The sequence below is a fragment of the Phasianus colchicus genome, chromosome 1 (genome assembly GCF_987193195.1).
Source record: "Phasianus colchicus chromosome 1, bPhaCol1.hap1.1, whole genome shotgun sequence".
NCBI lineage: Eukaryota > Metazoa > Chordata > Aves > Galliformes > Phasianidae > Phasianus > Phasianus colchicus.
This window is the reverse complement of record NC_143436.1, coordinates 156,878,206-156,892,631: the sequence shown is the minus strand read 5'-3', so window position 1 is coordinate 156,892,631 and position 14,426 is coordinate 156,878,206. Positions and strand designations below refer to the sequence as shown.

The 14,426-nt window shown below is 39.5% G+C and overlaps 1 protein-coding gene across 7 annotated transcripts in view; it reads right to left on the bottom strand.

The window, feature by feature from the left end:
- KLF12 (KLF transcription factor 12) overlaps positions 1-14,426 on the bottom strand; it is a 276,242-nt gene that overhangs the window by 187,255 nt on the left and 74,561 nt on the right. For all 7 annotated transcript variants that reach the window (XM_090130826.1, XM_090130847.1, XM_090130815.1 and 4 more), the window contains one exon: positions 13,692-13,755. In XM_090130826.1, the coding sequence (XP_089986952.1) occupies positions 13,692-13,712 (21 nt within the window). In that variant the 5' untranslated portion in view covers positions 13,713-13,755. The remainder of the gene's footprint in view (positions 1-13,691; positions 13,756-14,426) is intronic.

The window sequence follows — 14,426 nt, the reverse complement described above, 5'->3', positions numbered from 1 at the left end:
TCTATTAGATTTACTTTGTGCCACCAGGACTGGATGGGTTAAGCTGCTCATATTTTAAAGCAATGATTTCTACACAGGCATAGAGTGTTATATGCACTGAAATATGTACTGCATCCTTCTGAAGAGACCTGGACCACCAACGTTAGTTAATATTGTGACAGACTGCCAACATCATCATTCTGGATGCTGAAATTCAATAAACATTATTAAATTATTCTAACCACTAAAATCACAACTGTAGTGGTTTCACCAGCAGCGCTATCAGACTGAATGATGCAGGACACAAATCTAAACAGTGATTCCCTCAATCAACACAGACGATTAACAACAGTGCTTTCTAGGTTAACAGTTCATGCCAAGTCACCGGGTTATACATATGCGTAAAATAGATCTTTAAGAGAAATATGGCTTTTCTTAAAATCACTCCTCATAAGGCTTAAAGAGTTAAAAATGAATTAAAGTAGGCTAGAAGAATGTATGTCAGGTACCCGACTCATGTTTTGTGATGGAAAGAATCGAAGTTGTGTTACTGCTGGGGACACTCTGGCACAAAGCAATCACAGGGTCTCCCTCAATCTTTTCATAGAACCATAGAATGGCCTGGGTTGAAAAGGACCACAATGATCATCAAGTTTCAAACCCCCTGCTATGTGCACGGTTGCCAACCACCAGACCAGGCTGCCCAGAGCCACATCCAGCCTGGCTTTGAATGCCTCCAGGGATGGGGCATCCACAACCTCCTTGGGCAACCTGTTCCAGTGCGTCACTCTGTGTGAAAAACTTCCTCCTAATATCAGACTTAAATCTCCCCTGTCTTAGTTTAAAACCATTCCCCCTTGTCCTATCACTATCAACCCTCGTAAACAGTCATTAAACTGTTGAACTCCCTGTGCGCATGTGTGCACATTATGTATGTGGTGTTATACTTCATATCGTCTGAAGACACTGATAAATTCTGCATTTCAGGAATTACAGAAAAAAAGCACAGTAATTATAGCTCCAGTTTGGTGCCAGGAACAATAATAAATTATCCACTATTAAGAGCAAATTGCGCAAATCTGACTATCATCATTTATCCTCGAGTTTAAAATAGTCTCTGCACTGTAATTCAGACTTTTTTTTTGTTTTGTTTTAAATAATGACTACACATTGTGAGCAGCCATTTGTCTGAGAAAAGGTAGGGAGAGAAATTTGTTTCCAACCTGAAAGTCTATTCACTGATTCAGTAGATTACATTTATTATTCTAACTATTTTGTTATTCTAAAACAGTTCTAAAAAGTTAATTAGGTATTAACCTGACTACACTGAAACTAGCTAAATAAAAAAATCACTTTGCTGATCTGAGGAGTAGTTCTGAGCAACTACTAAATTAATTCAAAAGATACTAAATTAAATCAGAAGATTAACACTGCTGTGGCTATATACAATTATCAAGCTTGGTAACATCCTATCCAGGCAAAGCAAACCTTTTAGAATAGGTTAGCAAATAATCCTTTACATTTTGGGCATCAGCAGCAGCCATACAGTCTAAGACAAAGGTTTATACCTGAACTGCAGAATTTATACTGTAATTCTGCAACTTGGATAGTAGTTAAGTATTTTATGTGCCAATCATCTTGAAGAGCCTACAGAGAGGTCAATAACTACTATCTGTGAAGGTCTAAATCTCGGCTGGCTACATGAATCATCCCACAGTGTTCTAAGCCATCCAAGTCAATTTGGTCTGGAGAATGCCAAGCTTCAGATCTCACTGGCGAGAATTATGGGCCCATCTCGTTAAGAGTAATAAGTGATCCTGAGCTGCAATCTCAGAAAAAAGTAAGAGACACAGGCACTTCTATGTTACATCACAATGAGCAGTAGATGTTTTATCTTTACAACTCTTCAACATTTTTTAAACTTGTGAAATTTTCAAAGTGAAAGTCTTGGGAATTTTACCTAAAAGAGCATCAGTTTAAATAGCAACCATATCTTGTCAGCACTTAAGTTCCTTAGAAAATGCAGTGTTATCTCAACCACACGTGAAAAACATATTTTTATCTACATCACCTACGATGTAGGCAAATACCTTTAGGCCTATGTTTGGAATAGAAAAAGGAGATATATCCCTGAGTCTAACGTATTATTTTGCACATCAATCCTTCATACAACATATTTATCAGGAACAACTGAAAAATCATACTTTACAATGTACATGTATCTCAAGGAAGGTTGTTCAACATGGCAAAGTGCAAAGTTTTGCACTTGGGCCAGAGGAATCCCAGGCATCCATACAGACTGGAAGGAGAGGTCCTTGAGAGCAGCCCCACAGAGAAGGACCTGGGGGTCTTGATAGACGAAAAACTTAACATGAGCCAGCAGTGTGCTCTTGCAGCTTGGAAAGCAAATGGTATCCTGGGCTCCATCAGAAGACGGGTGGCCAGCAGGGACAGGGAGGTGATTGTCCCCCTCTACTCTGCTCTTGTGAGGCCCCATCTGGAGTACTGTGTTCAGGTCTGGAGCCCCCAGTACAAGAAAGACAGGGAGCTGTTGGAGCGGGTCCAGAGGAGGGCCACGAAGATGATCAGGGGACTGGAGCACCTCCCCTATGAGGACAGGCTGAGGGAGCTGGGCTTGTTCAGCCTAGAGAAAAGAAGGCTGCAGGGTGACCTCACTGCAGCATTTAAATACCTAAAGGGAGCCTACAGAGGGGAAGGGAATCAACTCTTTGAAAGGCTAGATAACAGCAGGACAAGGAGAAATGGTTTTAAGTTGAGGGAGGGAAGATTTAGGCTGGATGTCAGGGGGAAGTTCTTTACAGAGAGAGTGGTGAGGTGCTGGAATAGGCTGCCCAGAGAGGTTGCGGATGTCCCATCCCTAGAGATGTTCAAGGCTACATTGGATGGGGCCTGATACCATCAGGCCACCACATGGGTGGACCCCAGCAAATATAAACAAGCGCCCTCCCTTGCAGTAACTGTCACTGGTAAGAACTTGTGACTAGACAAAAATAACCAGTTTACTAGAAACCCAGACAGGAAAAGAAAATCTAACTTTGTATTTGAATTGATAAATAATAGTTGCTATCCAGCATCCAAAGTAAAGTTAACAGAACTAATTTCAGTGTGCACTGCAGAATTAAGAATGGAGTACAGCATAATTAGTAGATGGACTAGGGATCGTCAGTCACTTTTGATATCAACAAAAACAGAAACTAATCCTGCTGTCAGAACACTACATTCAAGATTTTTTTTTTTTTCCCAATGGCCTTCCTACTGACAGGAAGTGGTATAATATTAAGCAAATAAATGTGTGTTTCTATACAACACGGTATGATGAATTATTTGCCCAGACTTTTCAAAAAGTAGCAGCAGTTGATGCCAGATTAACACAAGAGGAATCTTAAAGCTGCATATAGCTCATAGAAACCAGAAAGTAAGGACATAATTCATTGTTTTGGAAACTTGCTACGCCCAACAGTAAATCTCTTCCTTCTGGCAAATGGTGGTAAGTAACCTTGATACATAACTTGCTACAGATCAAAGAGTGATGGCACACACATATTCTGAGTAAAACAGAAGGCAAACTCTTGCCTGAAGCCAAATACATAGTTGAGAAGCACACAATGGGAGCTGAGTGCAATTATTACCATCTACATTTAACTGATGTACCTTTTCAGAATTTCCTTCATTCATATTCTGAATGCTGAAAAGATATTTTCAACTGAGGTATGGTGAAAAATAAAAAAATAAAAAAAAAGAACAAACAAAAAAAAATCACAATAATCAAAATGGGTGAATAAAATGGGTGAAATTGAAGTCTGAAACCTGTTGATATTAATGATGCCAACTGTATCCTGGGCTGCATTAAAGAAGGAGTGGCCAGCAGGGAGAGGGAGGTGATTGTCCCCCTCTACTCAGCTCTTGTGAGGCCCCATCTGCAGTACTGTGTCCAGACCTGGGGCCCCTATTACAGGAAGGACATGGAGCTCTTGGAGCAGGTCCAGAGGAGGGCCACTAAGATGATCAGAGGGCTGGAGCACCTCTCCTATGAGGAAAGGCTGAGAGAACTGGGCTGGTTCAGCTTGGAGAAGGCTCCTGGGAGACCTCATTGTGGCCTTCCAGTACTTGAGGGGAGCGTATAAAAAGAAGGGGAACGGCTGTTTACGAGGGTGAATAGTGACAGGACAAGGGGGAATGGTACTAAACTGAGACAGATTTAGGTTAGATATTAGGAGGAAGTTCTTCACTCAGAGGGTGGTGACACACTGGAACAGGTTGCCCAAGGAGGTTGTGGATGCCCCATCCCTGGAGGCATTCAAGGCCAGGCTGGATGTGGCTCTGGGCAGCCTGGTCTGGTGGTTGGTGACCCTGCACATAGCAGGGGGTTGAAACTAGATGATCATTGTGGTCCTTTTCAACCCAGGCCATTCTATAGTTCTATGATTCAATGATTCTATGATTAATATTAAAACGTCTTCCCAACATAAACCACTCCAAAATTTTTTGAGATTACTGTTATTGCCACTACAGGAGTAAATAGTAGGTGAGCTTGATTTATAAATGCTTTCCATATACTTAAATACGTAGCTGTTGAGATAATTACACAACCTCTTCCAAGCCTCTTTTATCGAGCCATGACTTATCATTAGATAGCATATTTTTACTGTGTAAAAGCCATATTTTCACAGAGAGATGTACATTCACTTGTCATTCCTACAGAACTTTACATGAACTGAGTAAGACAGTATGTTAAAAGGATCCAGATTATTCTAAAGAAAAGTTTGGCTCCTTGTACACCAATAGCCAGGATCACAAAATCTCTGACTCTTTCTGCATATAAAAAAGATTATCCTTGCTCTCTGCAGAGATTATTAAGGCAATTCACTTGTTTTACATTCAGTGATAGAATAAACTCCACTGTCACGCAGCCTGGAGCTCCCGTATCTCATCCATTATGTAAATCTCCACAGAGTAGTTCAGCAAACATCATCTCAGTATCACTGCACTTAATAAGACTACCTACACATCTAAGTTAATTTTCATTTTCTTAAGACCAACAGAAGCTCTTTATTTCTTAATTTGCAAGACACAGTCTTATCATCGTCTGTCCTCAAAGAATAACCACCAAAGCCCAAGCCCACACAGTTTTAAACACAACTCAGACTTAAATCCAAACACGAGTGTACTGGGGGGGAGCATCATCTCCCTAAAAGACAGGAAAATAAAACAGAGGCAGAAGCAGTGGGATTGCTTTGAATCTCACTATTTCTAGGACAACATCTTTTTTGTTGTTTTTCTTCCTCTGGATTTTTTTTTGAGTTTTTTTTATGTTTTTTGATAATACTTAAGTTTCTTGTCTGCTTTTTAATAACACTGAAATGTTCTTATATGACTTAGGAATTCAGGCAGAGAGCCAGCACATCTTTACATATGTTCAAAAGCTAAGGCTTTTCTTTTCAGTTGAGCTATGCCTACACATCCCTTACATCTGACTGTAGAAATCACAGCTGTAGAGGACTGCTATCAAACTGAACTGAAGCAATAACAAAAAATGTAGGTAAATAGCAAAGTTCAAAAGAAGGTGATAACCTCAAAAGCAGAAAACTTGCCCTTTCATGACTCATCACTACACCCATGAACAAGAAAGGCTTAATGAATCACCAAGACTACATCTGACATGTCATGTGGGAAGCATACAAGCAGGTCAACACTTAGATTAATACCAGGGGCTTATTTTCTCCTTTAGACACATGTCCTTGGGTACATGAAATACCGTATTCCTTACAATCATTATTCAGGTCTGTGAGCAGTGGATATCAGTATTGAAATAACTGCCTTCTCCTTACGTGCTAGCTACTGAACTGTAACGCATTACTCTATGCCTTCCTGTGAGAAGTGACGAATTGCATTGTTTGATATTATTCTCCCCATGACATGCCAAAAATAAACATTTATTTCTAGCATTCAGCATTTATTGTCAGGTAGGTAGGAAAGGGAAAGCAGTAAAGTACCTGTAGTATTTCCATTTCTGTTTCAATGTTTCTTAATCAGTATGTGCAGACCAAGAGCCATATTTTTTCCCTTCTCATTGGGAACTAAAGATTAACTTCAAATTGCAGTTAGCTGTGCTGCTTCATGGCACTGAAAAAAAATCCCTCAATAAAAGTATTCTTATTTTCCAGGTAAGCACTTAAACTCTGATAACTAATGACTGGAAACGGGCAATTAAGAAACAAGGAAGAATTAAGTTCTGTAAATCTCTGGTTTCAACTTGTTTTATTTGATGGACAATGCCCAACTGAATGGTATTCAGCTTCTTAGAAACAAAGAACATGAGAGTATGAATTTAAACATTTTTCTCCCCACTTTGGTAATTTGTGTCGTACTTTTGAAAATACATCAAAATGGTCTTGTCAAACTGCTTGGAAATTAAACGCCTTGTGCTTCTCTCTCTGGAGTACTATAAATTTAGTCATTATTAGAATTAGTATAATTGTTCTTTAAGTGCTCTAGGAATAAAAGGTGAAATGAGCTAAGTGGCTGCTTTTTCATTCCCATGAGGACGTGTTACAGCAGAAAAGTCAGAATGCAAGAGCAGGGATGCTCAGTGACATTCTGAAAACCCATAGACTGGAGACAAAGTCTTGCAAAGCAGAGCCCCGTATGCTCATGATGTCTGGGCCAGAATATTTTTCAGGCAGAATACGTCTTTTCTTACAGGGAGAAAAAGGAATCCAGTGGGAAGAACTGCCCTCTGGAGATGCCGACAGCTCATTGATGACAAGAACCTTCAGCAAAATCACTGAGTTGAAAGTGAAAGGATCGAGGCATTTGCAATCCAGCTCCCTGTGGACTCTGTCCCATCACTTAGGACTAGTCTTCATCAGGAGCAAGGATAAAAGAACCAAAGTAGCTAGTTTGAAAACAGCATGAAATACAGATAGAAACAGAGTGCCACCCCAGCTAGTAGGCTTCTGTGGCACTCACCCAGCAGCACCACCAGCCTGCCTCCATCAGCAAGCACCACCATGCAACAGGAAAGGACCTTCTCAGTGAGACATATTTTCCTAAAGACGCCCATAGGCCATATCTTTTGGGGGATTTACTTTGGTTTCGACCATGAGAAATCAGAGCATGTGAGATAAGCTTTTAGAGCGCATCTCTCAGTTTAGCTCTTGTCAAAAGCAAGCCAGCATGCGCAGCCCACAGCCAAGCTAGCACTCATGAAATCACAAAGAGACTAGATTCATGGATGCTCTTCCTGATCTAAACTATAACAGTAATACACTCAGTTCACTTTCCAGCTCCTGTTTGAACTAGCTTTCACCAAAACCCAAACTAGCCTATGGTTTGGGTGATGGATCATTCCAGGCATATTTGGCAACCATGGGGACAAACCTGTACCAGTATAGTCCTACCAAACACTCTAAATTTGTCCCCTTGAGCCACTGCACACAGCCTCCTAGCAGAGCCCACCACTTGCAGCAGACACCCTCTGCTTTCACACAGCAACCAGAACTGAGGAAATGTTCAAGTCAAGATTTCTGAACTTGATTTTCATGCTACTTCCATCATAATACAGTCTTTAAGATGTATTTCACAGAACACATGAGGTTATAGCATCTGTTTCAGTTTCTCCCAAGAGGCAGGGACTCTGTAGTACGTTTCCTCTCCCTCTCCCAGTATCATTAACACAGCCAAGCATTTCAAAGTCCCAGAAACCGCTGTTAAAGTTGTCTGCATTATAAAGCAATCTGTCATTTTATATTCACTAGTTAGTTTTTTCTAACTGTTCTCAGCTCTGGTTAGACTTTTCAAAGTGAAGGGTTTCTTTGGCTTTTACTCCTAAATGAATTTCAAAAGAAAACACTGAAAAAGCAAAGTAATGGTTACAGAAAGACATTCATTACAAGAAGAACTTAAGCTCAAAAGGTCAAGTAATCATAAAGCAAGCTTTACAATCAACAGTAATTAGTAATGTGATAGATGTCAACGCGTTTACTAACTAAAATAGTAAGGAGACACCTACTAACTTTCAAAAGTAGTTTAACAGGCACTCTACTATACTGAGTTATGTGAAATAAATCAGACCCTTAAACACAGCTTTCCTGTACATCCACAATTTACTAGCTGGCTCATTATTGTCGGATAGCATTTTGTGGAGCAATGATCTAGGTGACAACAGCAAGATTTACCTTTACAGTATGCTGTGATTTAGTAATCTCAGCAACACGCACTGTGAAAATAACTTGGTTATTAGAAATATTCCATAGTTTGGTTACACTCTGTCAATTCTAGACTAATCGCTCTCCTGCAAGCTACACTGCACTACAACATGGAACTGCTGCTTCACCCCATGCCATCTTACACAAATATTGCTGCCTTGCTTTTTTAGTGCAATTCTCCACTTCTCCAGTTTATAAAACATATTTAATAAATAGGATTGTAACTCAAGAACCATTGCAAAGTTGATGCATCTGAATCATCCCACAGCAGTTCCAAGCAGAACAGAAACCTGTGCAGCACCAGGATGCAAGCCCCACAGCACCATCACTGAGCAGCTGCTAAGCCAAAGACATTTCTCTGATTCTTAGCAAAGCCTCCTGGACAGCTCTGCACTGGCAACTTGAAAACACAACCTTATTTATTATATATAAGAACCTCTTTATTTATTGATTTTACACTGAAGTTTGAGGCTTTTGTAGTAGACGAGGCTTTGACATGGAAGCCCTAATCCCCCCGTCCTTCCACAGCCCTTCTGAAGTTTGAGGGTACAGAAAAACCACAGCTACCTTTAACCACTACTTTGTATTCTTCTGAAGTAACACTTCTGCAAATACATTTTTGTTTTGTGATATGAGTTTTAAAGCAATGGTTATGATCTTTCATAGACCTCTGTCCCCAGTCCACATTGGCAGGAATAAAATAAAAGCACAAAAGCCTCAAAATTAAAATCCTTGGTTTAAACAAGGTCAGGTCACAAGTCAAACACCAAGCACGATTAGTCCCTAAGTCTGATGAACTGGTTTTATGGGGTGTGTTTTGGATACTTGCCCCAAGCCAGCTGCTGAAGAGCACTGTAAACATAGCAGAACAGTGAGGAAATGAATAGAAGAGAGCCAAGACCCAGTGTGCTGTACATGATCATTTTAAGGGACAGAAGAAGACAGAGCATCTCTGCTGCATCTCCCTTTTCTGAATATAAGGTTTTGGAAAAAGTAAAATTTTCCTCCCATGTTACCATTTCAGAGTCCTTTATATCTTTAAATGATTAAAAGTAAAAGCAGCTCTATTCAGTGTATATCAGTGGATGTCAGACAAAACACTCTGCTATCTGTTTTAGCTGTAAAGCATCCATTAAATAGTAACCACCAATGGATTGCTAAGGGACAGATACCAACAAATGCTACCCAGCAGATGAAACCCAAAGAACTTTCCAGGCTTTGTACCCTGCTCAATCTGGCCAATGGTCATTTTTAAGTGGTTGCTTGCTATACTGTTTTACCCAAGGTATTTATAACCATAATGAATTGAAACAAAACATCAAACTGCAGCCTCTTTACCCTAGAGTAATCTACATTGAAAAGAACATAACAGGAAGGATTGATGGCCAGTGCAAGATAACTCTCCTGAGACGAATGCATTTTATCCTGTTGATACTTCTATCTGCAATCATACTGCAGTAATCCATTGAACACTGTTAGATGTGAAAGACCACTTAAGAGCAGTCACTTCCTTTCTAGGACAAGTACTTGCAACAGACACAGAGGAGAAAGCAGATGACAAAAACCAAACATACTGCCACACTGCTACCAGTACTGTGACAGCAGGATACACTATGCAAACAACAACATAAAAACTCCTCAAATATACATTATTAATAAAAACAATCACCTTTATCATTATCAGACTCTAAAATCAAAGTAAAATACAGAATGAAGTCCAACAAGACCAAACTCCATTCAAAAGGGCAGTTTCAGGGATACATCAGACAGCTCAGGGACTTGCCCAGTCTACTGTGTGGAGTTGTTTCTCCCCATGAGCAGCACTTTACATTTTCTTCTGCTGACCCTGATGAGCCTCCTGCCAGCCCATTCACCCAACCTGAACAGCAGCCCTGCTCTCACCACGTCAGCAACATGCCCTCACTCTCACACATCCTGCTCTGCACCGGAGTTGAGGAAGGTGATGCTGAACTGAAATAGCTGGACAAAAGTTTCCTCTTTCTTATTAAGAGATGACACACTGGTTACATTCTCACTTTTCAGGTTCGTCACACAGACATGTTCAAGAAAATAAGCAGTCAGCTCCTACCACCAATGAATTCAGTACGATTCTGTGTGTCGCGTTACATTTTTTGAGCATGACCTTAATTAATTTACAATATCGTTGTTTTATCAATAAAGGAGCTGTCCAGAAGTAGGCTGTCCATAAAACCACAGCGTGACTGAGAGACTGCACCCAAGACCACACACTGAAAAGGCAGGTCTGTTAATCTAAGCAACTTCTTCTCCCCTCTTCTGTCCTTAAGTTAAGCTTTCTGACCACCTTTCAAGCCTACCCACTTCTTTTGGCCTGCAGCCTTAATATTGCTGTCTAGGACTTTCGGAGCTCTAGCTCCTCCTTGCCAGTTATCAAATTCCTCATCAGCTTCTACACCTGACTCTCTTCTTTATGAATTCACATTCAATCAATGTAGACTGAAAAATGTAAATCTTAAATGCTATATTCAACAAAGAACTGAATTTCTGGATTCAGACACTGTTACAGACAACACAGAACCATTCCAATATGCACGCATGCTATCAAGTTTGTCATGCATGTTTCTTACTTTGCTGTGAAGGATTCATCTGACATTATTTTATGAAAAATAAAACATTAAGTTAAAATAAAACATATTTCATCCAAAATTACATATATGGCTAGATGTCAGTTATTTACATAAAAGTAAATTTACACACATCGTGATACGGTTTGAGGGAGACCATCAAAGAGTTTAAAAATACCAATACAGCATACAGATGATGCAATCCAAGATCTTTATACTACCAATGATATATCAACATACTCATTCCATATTACTAGAAAAATCTTGGTTTTCAAAACTTATTTAGCCAAGCAGCATTTTCACAGCTGTACAAAAAACTGAAAACCAGGGTGCTGATTGAAATCCTCCAGTCTCCTCCCCACTGGAGTCAGAATTTTATCAACTGATCTTAAAAGCAATCACTGAGAATGCCCCTCCACCTCTGTTGCTTAATTTTTCTGCAATCAGTCTTCACAGACAAGGATTTTTGTCTCAGACCTTGAGTTATTCCACAAAAAATCATTCGTTTTTCACTGTTCAGCTATATGATTTAATCATGGTATTTTCTTAATCTAAAAGATTAACAGCTGGATTCAGAGCCCCATGTTTGCAAAGACTGCCAAACTGAAAAAACACAATGAAATAATGCAGCATTCTCTTCCTTATCTGCACATATTCTGCACAGCTTCCCCATGATTACTGAGGAATATCAGAGGAACATGAGAGTAGAACTATGCTACGAAAAGAACGAGGTCATCCCATTTCTCCTCTTCTTCCTGCCATCACTCCACACTGAATCAAATAAATAAAAAAGGATCAGAGATACAGAGCTAGAAGTGCTGCATTTCTCACACAACTACAGTCTTTTCCAAGAGATTTGGAAAATGGCCATATGAACTCAAGGAACATTCAGACTTTCTCCTGGTTACAACAACCAATCTTGTGGATCTGACAGATCTTTAATTTTTTCTGCCCTAGTGTCACATCCCAGGCCAAATACATAGCATGGCCCTCTAGTCTGAACATGTTTCTCCTCCAACACAAATGTTATTACACCATGATTGTGTTGTCTTATCCTGTTTTCTGGACAGTATGTGGAGTCCACCCCAATTCCAAAATCCAGAAATAACTTACAGATAGTAAGAGGGTACTGACAACCTCTCATTAACTTTCTGCCAGTGAAGCGTCGTCACCATCCCCCCCCTTTTAGTCTGTATGTACAGAATTTTGTCACTGTCATTCTGTAAGATGCAAGCAAAGTCTCAATGGTATCAGTTTTTCACACTACTATTTATACGCCAAGAGCTCTGAGCAGGGAAGTGTTTGCTCCTCCACGATGTCATCCTATCCCAAGCTATCATACATATTTGTATAGAGACCAGTCATGGACGTGTCAGCAATTAAATCAGAGAAATTCCTTAAGACTTTCCATGCTGGCTTTCACAGACAGCAACTGCTGGTTCGTATCTGGGAATACAGGCCCCGATCCTGGAAAGGAATTATGCCACAGAGCCAGTAATACCACTCGTCAACTCTATTAAGGTTTAAATTTGGCTCCTGGAGGTTTTCAGGAACCTGTGGTATAAAACACAGATGTTCTACAGATGTTTCTAAACTAAACATTATTTCAGTGGCTGTTATATCAGGAGGTTGGGTTCAAGGACACAGGTACTTCACTCAAGGCTTGTGCTCCTTGTGAAACTTCAGATAGTTAGGAACAACACATCTTTTACCTGTTGCAAAAACTAAAAAGACTAATCCAGGAATTTAAGTCTTCCATAACTAAGTCAGCTGTCAGTAAACTGTAGAACATCTGAGACACTCAAGTACTGATATAACCAAATTATCTTTGCGATAAATGACAATCTTAGCTCTACTAAAATACTTTGCTCAAATAGAGCTATATATTTCTGGTAGTCAACTGCACTTTTGGAGAACCTTAATTGCTTCGATTCGACTGTTTCTTCGATTGTTCCTGCCCCTGTCCAAGGTTCAGGGGATGAAGAAAACTTTCTGGGAAAGAGCTTTTCTACTATGACACATCCCTTCTCGACAAATAGTTTCCAGAATGCCTTACTTAACTGAGCTGTTCCACTGCATTTCACTGCTCTGTGCATTGCATCTGCCACTGCAATTCATTTCATCTGGTGCAAACCCAGGTACGGTCAGCTTTGTCTAAACATCCTTGGCTGGTACTGGTTAACACAGCATCCCAGTCAAAGTCCATAGTTCACCAACAGGTCAGACTGACAAATGTCAAGTCCTACTGAATTCTATCATCTTATGAAACATAACAATAAATTCAGTAATGCACTAATAGTTTCTCCTTTCCATCTACCATAGAAAACACAGGTGGTATGACATATCTCTGCATGGTAAGAAAGCAAAGCACCAAGGTATTTACTAAAACATCGTATCCTATTTGACTTACACGGCATTTGTCAGCGTGGTACCTGACTGCCACACAACAATATATTAAGCTTCACAGTCGTCATACGCAATGGAAGATAACACCTAACCCATTCACCCTACACCTTTGTGCAGAAGAATAACACACCCCATTGTGTGTCTGACCATTCAAACACCTGATCTCTATGGCATGGCACTACTCATTTGCTTAAGGCACTACTACATTTTCACTTGAATGTTCAGGTCTGCGGTTTTTGTTTGTTTGCTTTCTTCTGTTGTGCTTTTTTTGTTTGTTTGTTTGTTTGTTTTTAACTCAGAAACTGTTGCATTAAGCTACAGTTAAATCAAGCTAAAGTTGTCCCCTGCAGGAAAGACAATATGGCACTTGAAACTCTGACTGGTTGCTTCATCTATTCTGTTTCATAATATATTGTAATTTTTTGTAATAGCAGTAATATGTATAATGCATATGGCTGTAAAAATGTCAACCAACTTTTATGGCTTTCCTCTTCATATGAATATTCAGTCATCCATTCGTCCCTAGATCCACCTCAATCCTGAAAAGAAAAAAAGGAATAACTTAGTTGGCATACGATTGATTTATTTTCTTATTGGCTTATTAATTAAATTCTCAAATATTACTACACACACATATATATAGGTAATAAGGTAACCACAGACTTCTGCTTTGCAGTGAAATAGCTTAGAAGAACAGTACGATCATAAGCATTTTAAATAAAACTGGATTATTATGATACAACTATATTAACTATATTGGAGAAAGCTCTGTATATTTCCTGTTAACAAATTATTTTATTCAGTGTTCTCAGATTGTTCATTTCTAAGCTTTTTGCAGTTATTCTTCAAGGCCCATTATGTTTGCATCAAGTTTGTAGAGGCAAACTTTGTAATGCAACTTAGCTTCACGAAAACAAACAAATGCTGGCATGTTCTTAGGTTACTGTGGCTATGGCAATTGAAAAAAGCATAGATACATGTTTCAAAACTGCTAAAACGCAGTTATGTAGCTAATTACAATCGTGACCATATTTGCATTATTAAATCATGTACAATTGCTCTTTCATAAAAAACATACTTCTTTAGCAATAACTGCCTTTGCTTATTCATTTTCTTCAAGTTTGCATGATTTACCAAGCAAAGAATTGCCCATTTCCCATTTCCTTCCACACACCACATCACTGCAGTCTCTCTCCCTAATGCACTCCAA